General features: G+C 43.1%; 1 protein-coding gene across 2 annotated transcripts in view; it reads right to left on the reverse strand.

Annotated features, from left to right (window-relative positions):
* The window catches only part of LOC119017774 (ras-specific guanine nucleotide-releasing factor 1-like), a 29,808-nt gene extending 20,779 nt beyond the window's left edge, over positions 1 to 9,029 (reverse strand). For both annotated transcript variants that reach the window (XM_037094793.1, XM_037094792.1), the window contains exons 1-2: positions 7,883 to 9,029; positions 1,211 to 1,317 (exon numbers count right to left, since the gene is read on the reverse strand). In XM_037094793.1, coding sequence (XP_036950688.1) covers positions 1,211 to 1,317; positions 7,883 to 8,158 — 383 coding nt within the window. In that variant the 5' untranslated portion in view covers positions 8,159 to 9,029. The remainder of the gene's footprint in view (positions 1 to 1,210; positions 1,318 to 7,882) is intronic.
* Positions 9,030 to 14,589: the final 5,560 nt, after the last annotated feature.

Genomic DNA, 14,589 nt, shown 5'->3' on the forward strand with positions numbered 1-14,589 from the left:
GGCCTTCATGACCCTCTTTTGTCTCTGAATCTTAAAGGGGCATTTCACTCATTATAAAATCTCCGGACTCCATGAATCAAGTCTAATAATAACACCCTCATTCTATAATAGTGTTCTAAACTTTAACAACAATTAAAGGGAATCTACACAATAATCCAGTGGAGTCTAACAGCGATTTCACACCGAAAAAGGGCAAGTTCGACCGCACTCTCTAAGGAAGCTGCACAAACCATAGCATGTTCATTTTCCATCAGGTTGTGCAGCAGCGATTCAATTAAGTTAAACCTTGACCCCAAAGACACCGACCTCCACATCATGCATTCAGGGGAATTCTGGCATTGACAGAAAGAGGAAATGTTGACAGTGATTTACAGTCAAGAAGAATGTCGGAATGGTTCAGCTTTTGATCTCCGAATCGTCAAAATTCAGTTGCTCTGATCTCCGAGCAGGAGATCCTCTGGCAGAATACGTCAGAGAGGACAGGGATACCAGATAATCACATTAAGATTGTGATTCTGATGTAGTCTAACCCTTAAAACCAGCCTACTTGTTCTTACGTGTTTGGTCTGAAACCACCATTAATGAGTGTATTAGACTTAATTTAATTCCTTAATTTAAAGGAACACAAATGCCTTTTAGTCACACCAGCAGAGGGATTCCGTCAACCACAGAGGAAAATATCTTGACAAATGGCATGAAACATGTCCAACAACTGTGGTTCCAAAAGTGTTGATGTCTGATGACTTTGGAGATCCCCTGTCCTACTGATTAGCATCAAAATATAACTTGTCCAATACTCTGGTCACAAAATACAACTGTAGTTTTAAAGTCCCTCTTGCTAACACGCTTTACACTTTCGAACGTAGCATGCAAAAGTTTAAAAGTACTGTGATTGACTGTCTGAATGCCTCCAGTAAATTGAAGAATTACATGTTAATCCATTGGTTTTTTAACCTGAAAAGCTCCAAAAAATCTTTCAGTTTCCTTTCCTTCGTTCCTGAAAACCTGCAGGTTTCATTTTTTTTATAGCTCTGATGCTGGGTGAGGTAGATTAGGGAATGGGTTGGGCTTATCTTTCACTGATATATCAAACTGATAAACACTACATCGCAGCATTCGCACAGACACAAACACAAATCTTGAGAACACAGTCTCCCTCCTCATCATCTGAATGTGTGCATGTAGGTGACAGGTCATGTGTTAGAGGTACCTGGCCTGTGTGATGGCAGCCACCCACTCGTCACAGTCCTTGACGTCCTCTGTGCGCAGCTCCAGAGCCTTCTGGTTGTCATGATTGAACGTGACGGTGAAGTAATACTGGAAAACGACATCACAGAAAGAGTCAAATATTTGTTCAGCGTGTACTGAGAATGTGAGAATATATTCAAAGGTTTCAAAGTAAAAGATGGAGACGGTTTTCTTTGTAACCTATCAAAGGGGAAACCTCAAATCATTCGTCATCATCGACTGGCTTTTGTCTCAAATCTACATTTCGCTGAAAACTGAAGTTGTATGTAGACACACGTGCGTGTCCATGTGTGCATGAGAGGAAGAGAGAGCGATCCTGAGGGAAAGGTCTTGAGAGATTCATTATAAAGCCTCTGTGTATTCAGCCTGTAACCTGGCAACTCACCTCTGAATTGGTGGAAGCCTCTTGACTGACGCCATGTTTTGTTTGGTTTTGTTTTGCTTTGTCCTGGTGATCCGGCTGCATTTTCGTGACACAAGCACCTCTGGGGTCCTCACGCCTTTTTTACTCCCTCACCAATTATTATTATATTATCTCCAGTGGCCCAAACAGCCTTAAAGGCTCCGTTATGGCAATTATGGCAAACAACACCAGTGGAATTGTTTTCTAATAGGCTTATCAGATAAAAAAATCCTCAAATCAACAAAGTGGTGGTCATTGTGATAATAGCACAGAGAGCTTGTTTGTGGTAGAAAGGCATTGAATTATATAACACTGATGCATTGTAAATAGACCCCCACAAATCCAATATATTGGATTTTTTATCCCTCCCAAATGCCAAGAGCAAATCATTTGTGAAGGGGAGTAATGTTCCATATTTCCTGATGAGCAGCAGAATGGGCCTTTGTCAATAATGTGCTTCCCATCTCACGCTTCCTGTGATCTGGTGTGTCAAGCCTTTTAAGCAGCTATATTTAGCTCCACGTCACTACATTTTTTGCCACAGAGACATTATCTCTCTGTAAGTGAGACAACGTAGCCCATAGTAAATCCTTGTTTAAACTCTACAGACCCAAAAAGAAAACAAACACTGAAATTCATCAGGAACAGAGAAAAAGAGAAACAATTTAACATGTTTATTTTGTAATAATGATGATGAGGATGGCTTCTAATAACTAAACGTCTGATCACATTTATCTCTTTGAACCTTTTTGATCCAGTTTTATTTTTATAGATATACATTTTCAGGGATATTTTTAATAGCACAGCATTGTAAAAAAAAACATATTGACTTTAAACAGCCATTTGCAGACACCTCAGTGTTCTGTTTCTGATCACAGACACCTAAGATCACCTTTGACAACTCCGAAACGTACTTGCTTTGGTCGACCCCCTTACGTAACCACATGAGTTCAAGTCCCGGTAAAACTGTTTGTTCACGGCTCTAAATGAATGCACTATAGCTCCACTGTATCTAATCTAAACACTCGATACTCCTTCAGTGCATCATCCTGCAACACACCAGCTGCGAGAAGCAGCCGACACTGTCCCTCTTAACACAAGCGATCATCTCACATCCCATTCGGTATTCGGTATAGACGATACACGTGGACTTTTTCGCTGTTTGTGAAAATCTTGATGTCGATTTGGGGAAATGACGTGGCTGGCTAGCTACCGCTGGTCTTGTTGTTAAACATGCTGCGAAATTATATTTACTGTCTGTCAACTGTACACAATGTTACAGACTTTGAACCTTGTTAGAATAATGTTAGCTTCCTGGCTTTCGTATCTTATTGTTAAAGCTTAAAATTTTGATTGCAAAATGATTGAAAATAAGTATAAATCAATTGCCTCACTTTTATTTTCTTAGGTATAAGCGGGATACTGCCTTCTGAAGTGTCCATAATCAGTTATTGGTGGAATCCGTGGAGGCAACCGTCGTTCATTCCCGCTAATTGACACCACGTCAAGCATAATCTCCTACATGTTTGAGAGTCTGCCACAAAAACTGACGCTTGCCTTCTGATAAGACTGTGGAAAACACAGTTTTAATATAATGGATTTTGATATACTGTATACCTCTAAATGAGTGCTGGCAGTACTTCTTCTACAGCTCTGCCCTCCTACATCCAGTCTATTTGGATATCTGTCATTGGAGTTTTATAACAGTTGGTTCATCAGAGGTGAAGTTCTAAAAAAAATTTTAAAAAATCTGACTAAGAGAACAGACTGTATATTTCTGTCTTTGTGAATGATTTCTAAACAACCCACATAACATATAAAACATGTCTGTTTCTTTCTTTGTTATTTGGAGTAATAGAAATGCTTCATGGTCATTTCTATACTACCATCTTCACTGAAATGAGCAAATCTACTTGAAGCAAAAGGAAACACTTCTACACCACCACTTCAGCTCTTTTCTACGTATACGGTAGAGAAGAAAAGATCAGAAAAAAAAATGTTGCCGAACGTTGAAAATGAAGTCAATAAACAACAAGGAACACTCTTTCAAAACAACTGGAAATACATTAGGCATATTGATACTCCACAGTGCAAAGAGGCTATAATAGACTGCTTAAAAATGGTTACTTGACACCAGCCACAGTCCTGCTGATTGTACGGATGAAAGGTGTTCACTGTATCACCAGCACTGCAGTCGTGAACTTTAGATTCAGAGAAAAACGTGCTCGCATAAATAAAACAAATAAAACTTCACCCCCACCTCCGCCACCACCCGAGACGACCCACATCACGTCCCTCACATGCCCGTGTTTGCTGTACTCGCTAAGCGAGGCATGTTGTTGCACATTTCATCGGCCCCCTTCAAATGCACTTTTTCAGATGCAAATAGGGGTTGCCATAGTAACTGTGGGCTTAAACGTAACTCGCCTTCTAAATGGGGAATAAGAACATTTAAAAAGTAGAACACTCCACAGAATACAATGAGAGCGCGGAGACAGACGGAGCAGGGAGGGGAGAGAGAGAGAGAGAAAGATCTGCTGCCTTTTTTTTTGACGAGTGAGGGCTATAAAAAGCGCCGTAGCCCTGCAAGGTGGCAGTTGGCTTGGCATCTATTCGCTGCATTGTCCCTTCTCCCTGTCACACACAGATAAGATCCAGCACTCGCCCCGGCCATTCCTCCCGCAGCTCTTGTCACACACATACACACACACGAGAACGGCACCAACACCCGCGACAGAAAAATGTGGAATTTGCGTTAATCTGCCTAAGTAACGGGTCTTAATGTCAGGAAAATCTACAGTAGTGTCGCCTCAGATGACCTCTGCAGTCTGCTCATTGACTCAAGTGTCGCTCTTTGTTTTTCCAGAGTGGCGAAAGTGAAAAAAACAAGGGAATCTGTATGCCCTCAGACACCTTTTATAGATTGACATCGGCGCATGCAGGAGGCCACAGAGAGGCAAATATAGACGTGGAGCCTGCATGCACAAGAGTCCCACAACACGCACCGACACATGGTCGCACACGGAGCACACGCACAGAGCACACGCTGGTCACACAAGTCCAAATTTTTATTTACGTACATGTGCACATCTGACACAATGAAAATCTGACGCCCTCGCACACAAATACCAGAAAAAAACAGAGAGAATTTATTCCTGACACATATTATGTAAAGCAACACGTGCCGAACAGAAGACTGTGTTATGCTAATTGAAGGCTTTCAAATTCATTTAATTCACTGTTGAAATAAATTCACCGGAGCAGCCTGCATGAACAGCTGTCATCGTAGATGTCGCTCAGTCCATATTTCATCCCCCGAACAAAGCGCGTCTCCCGTCCTGACATGGTTTTAAAGGAGACAGTCTTTACAGTGAGCAAAGTTTAACAGCTCAGTCATCCAAGAACAGCCCATATGAGCATTTTCTGATCTGCTACACAAGGTTAAACTCTGCTTAATGTCAGGTAACTAAAACTACTTGGTGATGAAAAAGAAGAGGAAGAAGAAAAACTCTCCGCAGCTACTTTAGTGGGCGGTCAAAGTTCACATGGCTGCAAGATATCACATGTCATGAAACAACTTCTTTAACCAGCTGAGGGTGGTAACTTCAACAGCTGTCCAGGGTAAAAATGCATTTACTTATTCTCAACGATCTAAATTCCGCTGGTCCCTCTTAGTGACACTGATAAGAATCCCAACAGCTCTGCCGACAGAGAGCGGAGGGCGACTGTGTGAAAAAACATGATGCGACAGCAGAGTTCAGCACCATGGACAGCGACATCAGGTACAGCTGATGGGAACGGCCAGATAGCTGCAGGAACCAGAGCACAACAGTCACTCATAATGAATGTACACTGCAGCGATCCTTTATTTGTCTGTAGACAACTGTTCCTCGGAGGTTATACAGGAAAATATCAATATCATAGCTCAGGATTGTGATTCTTAACAGAGCCTGACACTGGATGTTTGGGGCTTATGCTAACAATGATATTAGGCAGTAAAAAGGTTCCGATATCAATATATTTTGGGCGATATACTCACATTTCTTGCAGCAATCCCTCAAATGTTATCAAATTTTTGACGGAGGCAGGACATTTTACAGTTTAACAACAAACTCTAAAATGACATCAGTGTGCTCAAATACAGAAGGAAAACTAAACCGGTTTTAATTTTCAGCATCTCTAATCTAAAGAGAAGTCGGCCTATTGTAGAGTCATTTCACTGATTCTGAGGGACACACATTGATAAAATATACTCAACTTATCTGGTGAATATTCCTGAAATGTGTCATATCGCAATAAGCATCGCAAAATGCGATGTCAGTTTTTTCCAATATCGTACAGCCCTGATCTGGGACATTTACGCCAAAACAGACATCTGTGATAGGCCGATATTGGAGGATAATATCGGTCGACCGAGCCAACTTATAACCACACAACTTAACGTAAGATACATGTTCATCAACAGATGTTCTGGAGGTAGTTCAGTACAGCTTTTCTTCCAGTAGAGTGAAGAATTGTACTTTTCTGTAGAGAGTGATCACCCATATTAGTTTTTCTCATGTGTGATCTGAAAAACAACCCACACGCGGCACTTGGAGGGTTGACGGGTGAGGGCCCTGATCATGAGCACTGTCATCCCTTGTTCCAGTACGACCACGAGACTTTGTAGCAGTGTGTAAAAGAGACAAATGAAATGTTGTTGCCTTCATTTTCTTTTCTTTTTTTTTTTTTTGCATCAGATCTGTTGCTGTATTGTAAAAGTCTGCGGGGCCTAAAGTCCAACAACAACTTTCATACAAAACACTCGAAAGTGCTCTCATGCGGCGCGTGGAGGAGAAAAAATAAAAACCTGACCACCTGTTTGCCTCATAAACAAAGATTCTGATGAGTGAACGGATAAGATGACCAACCGCTGTGACTTTCTGACTTCAGCTCTTTTTCTGAGCTCTGCTGCAGGGGGAGTGGGGGGAGTGGCGGGGGGGAGACAGAGGCGACTGCAGCTGGCGGAGCAGATTTTCAGAAGGTGACTGCAGTCATGGCTCACTCGCAGCAGCTTGACCACTTCTCTGCCTCTTTTAATGCTTTTTACGCCACAAGGTTTATTTCTTCCAGCAGCAGCAGCCTCCCTAACCCCTCCGAACTGAGGCAGGAAGGCTTTCACTGAGATTATTTCTGACTGTGTCACACTGGCACAACAGAAAACACACACACACACACACAACAAGAGTGGAAATTGTTGAGCCCTCACACATGTTAATCCATGGCCCAGGGAATTAAAAACGAATGGAGGGGCTGAACTGAGAAACCAAAAAAAAAAAAAAAATGCTGGGACATTTTCATTCATTTATTTATTTATCTACTTGGGTTTTTTCATTCATGGCTGTCGTTAACAACCCCGTGATAATGAGACGGGCCGCTGTGAACCGGTGGAGACGCAGTTGCCAAGGTAGGGTGCTATTAATATCAAGACAAGGAATTAAATCAATACGTCAAAAAAAAAAAAAAAAAAAGGAAGGGGGCAGCTCTCCTCCGCAAGATGGCAACCTGCAAAGTTTTTGGGATGCTGCTTTTTTTAAGTTTGCTCCCCACAACATGAGCCGCGTGTCTAAAAATACAGCCTCTTACATAAAAATAAAAAAAAGGAAAAGAAACACACACAACGAGCTGCAACAAATGTCCTGACGGGAGACATAACTAGTTCACGTTCTTTTCTTTTTTATTTTATTTTATTTTTATTTTTTTTTTGGCCAAAGTTTTGCGCAGAGAATCGCGCAGGACTTGACTGGACATGTTCTGCGTTCGGTTTTTGCGTTCGATGCGTTTTTCGCCTCTGATGCGGGGCTGCGCTGCTATTTTAGTGCAGAATCGAGACAATCAATCAGTTGGGGGATGACGCCATTACGTAACAACACCGAGCGTCAAGTGAACATCTCCGGGACATTGTTGGCGTGATAAATAGGGGATAAAAAAAAATACACACACACACACACAAACAGCAACTGTGTCGTTTGGAAACGCATTTGTGCTGCGTTACACAGAAAAAAAACACACTTCCCTCTCGTGGATGTGAGACACACACACACACACACACACACACACACACACACACACACACACACACAAACAAGTTTGACGAGTGTGTGTGTGTGTGTGTGTGTGTGTGTGTGTGTGTGTGTGTGTGTGTGTGAGAGAGCGCCTCGACTCACCGGGAGCTTGTGTTTCACATCTTACCTGCTTCTCTAAGCATTCCTTCGCTGACAGAGACGGTTTCGGTGACGGCGCCCTGTCACAGACGCATCCCTCCAACAGGTACAGTCCGGAGGGGCGTGAGCTGGAGTCGTTCTCGAAATAAAACAGCATGTTCTGCAACAAAGCGAACCACTTTGAATGCCATTTTGTGTTGTCCGAGCTCTTCTTGCTCAGGCAGCCTCGCCTCGTCCCGTCCTTCTTCGCCAGAAGAGCCAGATAGGTGATGTGGCCGTCATTGAGTCGCATCCCTTTCTGCATGTTGGCGGCGAGGCGGAGAGGAATCTGCGGGGATCAGCCTGCGGGATTCTTTACATGTTCTTCTCCTCAGCGCCTCCGGAACACAGTGAGACTTGGTGGGCAGCAGCCCACTCCCGAGTGCCCATCCACAGTTGCCACACTAATGTCGTAGGGAAAGAAGAAGAAGAAGAAGAGGACGAAGAAGAAGAAGAAGAGGAAGAGGAGGATGCGCGTAAAGAGTGAAAGTTACGCATTCAGCCGCACAGATCCCGGGCTGCGGAGCGTGCAGCAGCGAACCTGCCGCCGTCTCAGAGAAGCCTCCTGTTCCTCATGAGCTCGAGCCGCTCATGATGAGGACTGAGGTGACCCCGTGCACAGCCTACACACGCGCACACACAGCATCCTGCTCTCACAGAGGGAGGAAGCGCAGTCACGTGACATCCCCCCCCCAACACCTTGGACAGAAACTCACAGGGAGAGACCCCCCCACGCACACACGCGCGCACAAACACACACACCTGAGTTTTTCTTTCTCAGCACCTCCACACACACCATATGTTCATTTCTTGTTTAGTTTGTACTCGGTGTTTATTTATTTTAATACCTTTTCTTGAGCAGGGGATCAATAATGTCAATATTATCTCATCCCACAGGGAGAGAAGATGGAGTTAATGTATGCACCTTAAAGCTGTTAGACTTAAACAAGAAAAATAAAATAAACGTACTGTGTTTAGTGTACAATCTGCATTAAGTCCTGTTGGTTACTGAGGCTGCAAGACGTTTAAAGGTGCACTATGTTGTTTTGGGAAAATAAATGTATGATTAATTTATGATTTTGTTTTAACACGATAAACAAACTCTCTTTGTTTCAGTGACTGAATAAAGTGAATAAATAAACTGACCTTAAAAGACAGCACATTTCATATTGTTTTATTTTGTTTATGTGTGGCGGACCCTGCCACCTTTGCAGCTCCACACAGTGTTCTGGGGACCTTATTTTCCCCTGTGAAGAGCTTGTTTATTCAGTTATGGGGGAAAAAAATGTTTATATGTTTGCATTATTTCCTCATTATTATTCTACATTAATATTAAATATTCTGAGTTAAATTTTCTTCTCCAAAACTACACAGTGCCTGAGTTGAGTGTAAGTAGAGGTAGAACTACTTGCTTCATACAGTCCAGAAGTCTCCAGAAGCCCAGAGATCCCAAAACTGACCTGAATAGATGTTACATGGACCTTTTTTTACAGCTCAAATCTTCCCTGTAGCTGCAGAGCGGAAAGTGACGCACCCATCTGAAATGGATGCACAAGCTCGACCACGTGTTGAGGTTTTAAATAAAGTTTGAAGATTATGTTGATGCTGTGTATTAGTACTTTTGACTAATAACATTACACATATGTACAGTATTATTTCTACGTCAGCTGCAGACGATGACGATGGCGGGCTGTGCGTCGTTGAAGTAAATCCATAATGACCTCTTTTTAAAGTCTGACGTTCATGTTTTCTTCTTCTTCTCTTTCTCTCTCTCTGCTCTCTCTCCTCATCTCTTACCCGTCAAGGGAGGATGATGAGGGTGAAAGTGCCACAAGAGCACACTTCCTCTGGCTCTGCACATCTTCACACTTCCTGTGTAATTAATGGGCTGAAAAAAACAGTTCCCCACCCATGCAGTCAGGGAGACAGGTAGCCACTGATGGAGAAACGGCCATATCAAACAGGTCTGTGTCGGTTTGTGTTTGTTCACCTTGCACACTTTGTGTTAAAGTGATATAATTCGGCAGGTGAAACATTTACTGTACCTTTGCACTGATTCCCTGGAATCACATCACATGTGCTCCCTTGACCCAGTGGGAGTTAGACTTTTTATTTAAGCAATGATATAATCAGCAATAATCTATAGCCACTAAACCTTTGTCCTTGTCTCTTTCTGTCGTGTCCTGCCTTTTTTTTTTTTTTTTTTTTTAATAGAACACAGAGAGCGCAGCGTTAACAAAAGCCTCTAAACGCTGTCCACCGCTGGTACATTTACATATCTAAGAGGGCAAGGGAGATACTCATTAGGGTTGGTCCATAATTAATCCTGGATTAGCATATTGGGGCTAGGACACACACAATGGTCTAGTTCATCACAGGGTGTTTCACAGTGGGATCACAGTGCTTTGTCTGTGTGGGATCATTAAAAGGATCCAGGGAGGTAATTGAGTGAGATTCGACTGCTCTCGTCGCTCGATTCAACCAGCTTTTTGGTCTTTTTTTTTTATTATTATTGAAAAGCAGAGAGGGCAATCCACCTTTATGAGTATTTCATTTTCTTTTTCTTTTTTCTTTTTTTGGTTTCGTGGTGACAGGTACAGTGTAGAGTGGCTGGGGGAAGTGAAGGGGAGAGACATGCAACAGCGTGGAATGAGCTGCAATTCAAACCCCATGCAGCCATTAGCAGACTGAGCCGCCAGGATGCCCCGGGCTCAGCTCTGGTGCAGGGCTCCTTCCATCCCATAATCAGCCCCTCAGACAGGGGCGGTAATGAGGTGGTGACTCTCCTCTCGAACCGGCACTGATAGTAAAGATTATTTTTATGGCTTCCTATTATAGACGGTGTAAAATAGAAAGTGATGCAGAAGGTCGTTTGACAAAGGTTTGGTGAAGGGTATCCAAACCCGTGAAACTGCAGCCAATCAGAAAGCAGCTGCCAGAAGGTGGAGCCCAAAGCTGGAGGTGATTTTTATTTTTATTTTTTTTTTCAGACATATTGTGCAACAGGATTTTGTTGAATTTCTCTCTGGGTTTCTGGGTTGCTGTGTATCAAATGTCATCATTAACAAGGCTGGGATGATCGGTGGGGTTAATGGACGGCTGAAATAATTAAATTGAATATTAAAGAGTAACATAAAGGTCCAGTGTGTAGGGTTTGGGAGGATCTATTGGCATAGGAATACATTGTCCATAATTGTGTTTTCATTAGTGTGTAATCACTTGAAAATGGGAGTTGCCTGGTTTTTGTCACTATAGAATGAGCCTTTTATTTGAACAGAAGGGGCGGGTGCATTCACGTTCTTAGCGTTTTCAGCTGCCACCGTAGGAGACGGTGATGCGAGGGGTGTTCAGTTGGTTGCCATCTGCAACCGTACGGCAAGATGTCGCAAAATCCCAGACACTGGACCTTTAAAGTCTCGATGAAACAAGCATTTGGAGATTATCTAGCTTCCAACTTTATGTTTATTGGTTATTCGGGTCAGTTTTTTTTAGTGTAACATGATGATGTTCCTGACTCCCTGAGGCAGGAGGTGCCCACTTGCTTTTTTGCCAGTGTCTCTGAATATGTCAGAAACCACATCCCAGGTCCAGTCTTCTGTGGGGAGACATAAATCCCTTCACGACAATGTCATTTTAAACCACAGTGATTGTCTACAGTCAAATCTCATTAGCGACACTGTCAGTCGTCAGGGCGACACTGAAGTAATGCAAAGACTTGCTGGATTAGGGAGGCGGCTTCCACACTCGACAATGATTTGTCAGTGAAACATGCGGTGTGTGGATAATTTGACCAACACATTTTATACACATTTCTACAGTAAGTTGACATCTGACAGTTTAGTGCATTTTGTATTGCAGCTATAATATTTGTTTCAGTGGCAGTGTCCTCTGCTCACTCTCTCTGGTAGCAGATTGGCCAGTGTGGGCAGCTCTCAGACTCTGGGATTTGGCCGCAGCTTTACGCACTCCGCTGTGTGCCAGGTACTGCATGCAGGGTCACCACCTGGCTGCAGCATCCGCACTCCAAGCAGCATCAGAACTGACCAAAAAGCCCGAGCCTTTAAAGACAGGAACAAACACGAGCACAGAGCTCACCCACGTATTACCTACACTGCCACAACAAACACAAACCAAACAGGAGGACTAAAGTGGTTAAATAATGAGTCAGACCCTGAAAATGTAACATTACATGACAGGAAAATATGGCTTTTTGGAGAGAGTCCCTCCCAGCCTTCTTCTCTTATATGACTGTTAGTGCTTGTGCTGTGCAGTTTGAGGTTAAGCAATCTGAAATTTTGCAAGAGACTGATGTTATTTTTGTTATTTGGATCAGTTATGCATCTATCCAGAAAGCAAAGCCTCATTTGATTGAAAACTGCACTTTGTCACCTGCAGAGAGTCCCTTGAAACTGCTGTGTTGTTGTTTTTGTTGTTGTTGTTGTGTTGCAAAGCTGCAGATTTCAATCTTCAGCAGAACTGTAATAACTCTGGTGATCCATTTTAATTTATAATCAACATGACATTCCCTAAACAAAAATACCTAGTAAAAATCAACTTGCTAGCACTGTCATTATTTATCATTTGCGTGCTAGTTTTTGATGAAAGAAATCTTGTGTTTAAAGCGTGTAAACACTGACATTGTTTACTGCTCCAAGCTCCCAGCCTGGGCCACTAGAATCACTGCTAACTGAGCTAACTAGCTAACAGCAGCTACAGCTAACAGTTACAGTGAATACTGATACACTGGAGTGTATTAAATTGTAGTATTAAATTATTGTAAATGTATCACATGGACTTGCTGAAAGTTGGGATTACATTTTAAGGGACAGTTTTTGCACCAAAACCTGTGGATAAACATCGATTATGCTGTTTATCTCTTCTGAACCTCTGAGGTTTCATTCAGTGTGCCATTATTTAAGAAAACTGCACACAGATTGTCCATTTGAAAATATTGTGGTTAGCTTATATCATGGAGACAAACTGAAGACATTCAAAGCAAAATAACAGTAATAGTATCATATTTTTAAACTCCAAAACAACGTAGTTAATTGACTTCTTAGTCATTTTTTCAAATACAACCTGTCCTAAAATGTAGTAATGCAACATGTTAGCATATGCCCCAACAGCTTTCTGTTCTCCCCCAGTGTCCCGCCGGCTTCACCCAAACCTCTCTGTGACCTGCCAGTGTGGCATCTGCCTCTCTGTCTCACAGGTGTCATTCCCACCGGCTCCACACAGTGCAGCGTCAAGCGGCTGGCCAAAACATATATGCTAATGTCATGCAAATGCCATATAGCAGATCGGGGGTTGAGGCATATTAATGCACGGCGAACGCGTCATTATCAGCCACAGAAGTGTGCTGTCCTTGACGAGCAGGCTGCAGCATCTTCAAATGTTACTGAAGGTCAGCGGACAGCACATCACTGGCGACACTGCTGAGGCTTCAGGCAACATCTGCTGTGACACGTGGCTGCACGAGGTCGCGTGCACTCATGAACATGCACACATTATTGCATTTGCACCTTCAGACGCCATCCACCATCACACACATATACACACACACACACACACACACACACACACACACACACACACACACACACACATTGCACACACACAGTCCAGGCTGTGGGATGAAGGAGTCTGACTCATGAAGGCATGTGTTCATTATTATAATGCAGTCAGCGTGGAAGCATCTTCACTTGATCATATTTTTGAATAAATGTGTGATTGAGAGGTAGATTTTTACAGATCCTTTAATGAAGTCTGGTTCGCAGAGTCTGTAATTCAGCAGTCGACAGAAGACTTGACTGGAAGTAGCGCTCATTCCACATACATGTCCACATACAAAGTCAGAGCACTGGGTTGACTGCAGGACAGTATGGTGCATTGCAGTACTAGAGCATGTGAGGATAAGGGTAAGGGTCCGTACCCAGTCCAGCGCATGTCTATCCCAGTTGAAATGTCACTGAGTCTCATTACCCTCTCGTGTTTCTCCACCTCTCTCCATCTGCACTTCATCCCTCGTTAGTTTAGATTGTACTTAACTCCAGTCTTTAGTTCAGTCTTTGCTGAGTCATCTGTTTGAAGTTTCCCTGATCCTGCTGTTGAGTTTCCCTGATCCTGCAGCTGAGTCTCCCTGATCCTGCTGTTAAGTTTTCTTGATCCTGCTGTTGAGTCTCCCTGATCCTGCTGTTGAGTCTCCCTGATCCTGCTGTTGAGTTTCCCTGATCCTGCAGCTGAGTCTCCCTGATCCTGCTGTTGAGTTTTCCTGATCCTGTTGTTGAGTTTTCTTGATCCTGCTGTTGAGTTTCCCTGATCCTGCTGTTGAGTTTCCCTGATCCTGCTGTTAAGTTTTCCAGATCCTGCTGTTGAGTTTTCCTGATCCTTCCGTTGAGTTTTTCCTGATCCTTCCATTGAGTTTTCCTGATCCTTCTGTTGAGCTTTCCTGATCCTTCCGTTGAGTTTTCCTGATCCTACTGTTGAGTTTCCTTGATCCTGCTGTTGAGTACAATTGCAGATCCTTCCTAATCTTAAATTACGATGAACAGTTATGGGTGGTTTTAAATTGAGAATGAAACAGGGACATAGAGATTGGTATTGGTTAGGCTTATTGGAACTAGAGGGGACTAGGGCCTTGGCGGAGGTATGCACTCTACACCACTTAGGGGCAAAGCTGTAGCCTCTCAGACTCAG

Source organism: Acanthopagrus latus, chromosome 4, assembly GCF_904848185.1.
Source record: "Acanthopagrus latus isolate v.2019 chromosome 4, fAcaLat1.1, whole genome shotgun sequence".
Lineage (NCBI taxonomy): Eukaryota > Metazoa > Chordata > Actinopteri > Spariformes > Sparidae > Acanthopagrus > Acanthopagrus latus.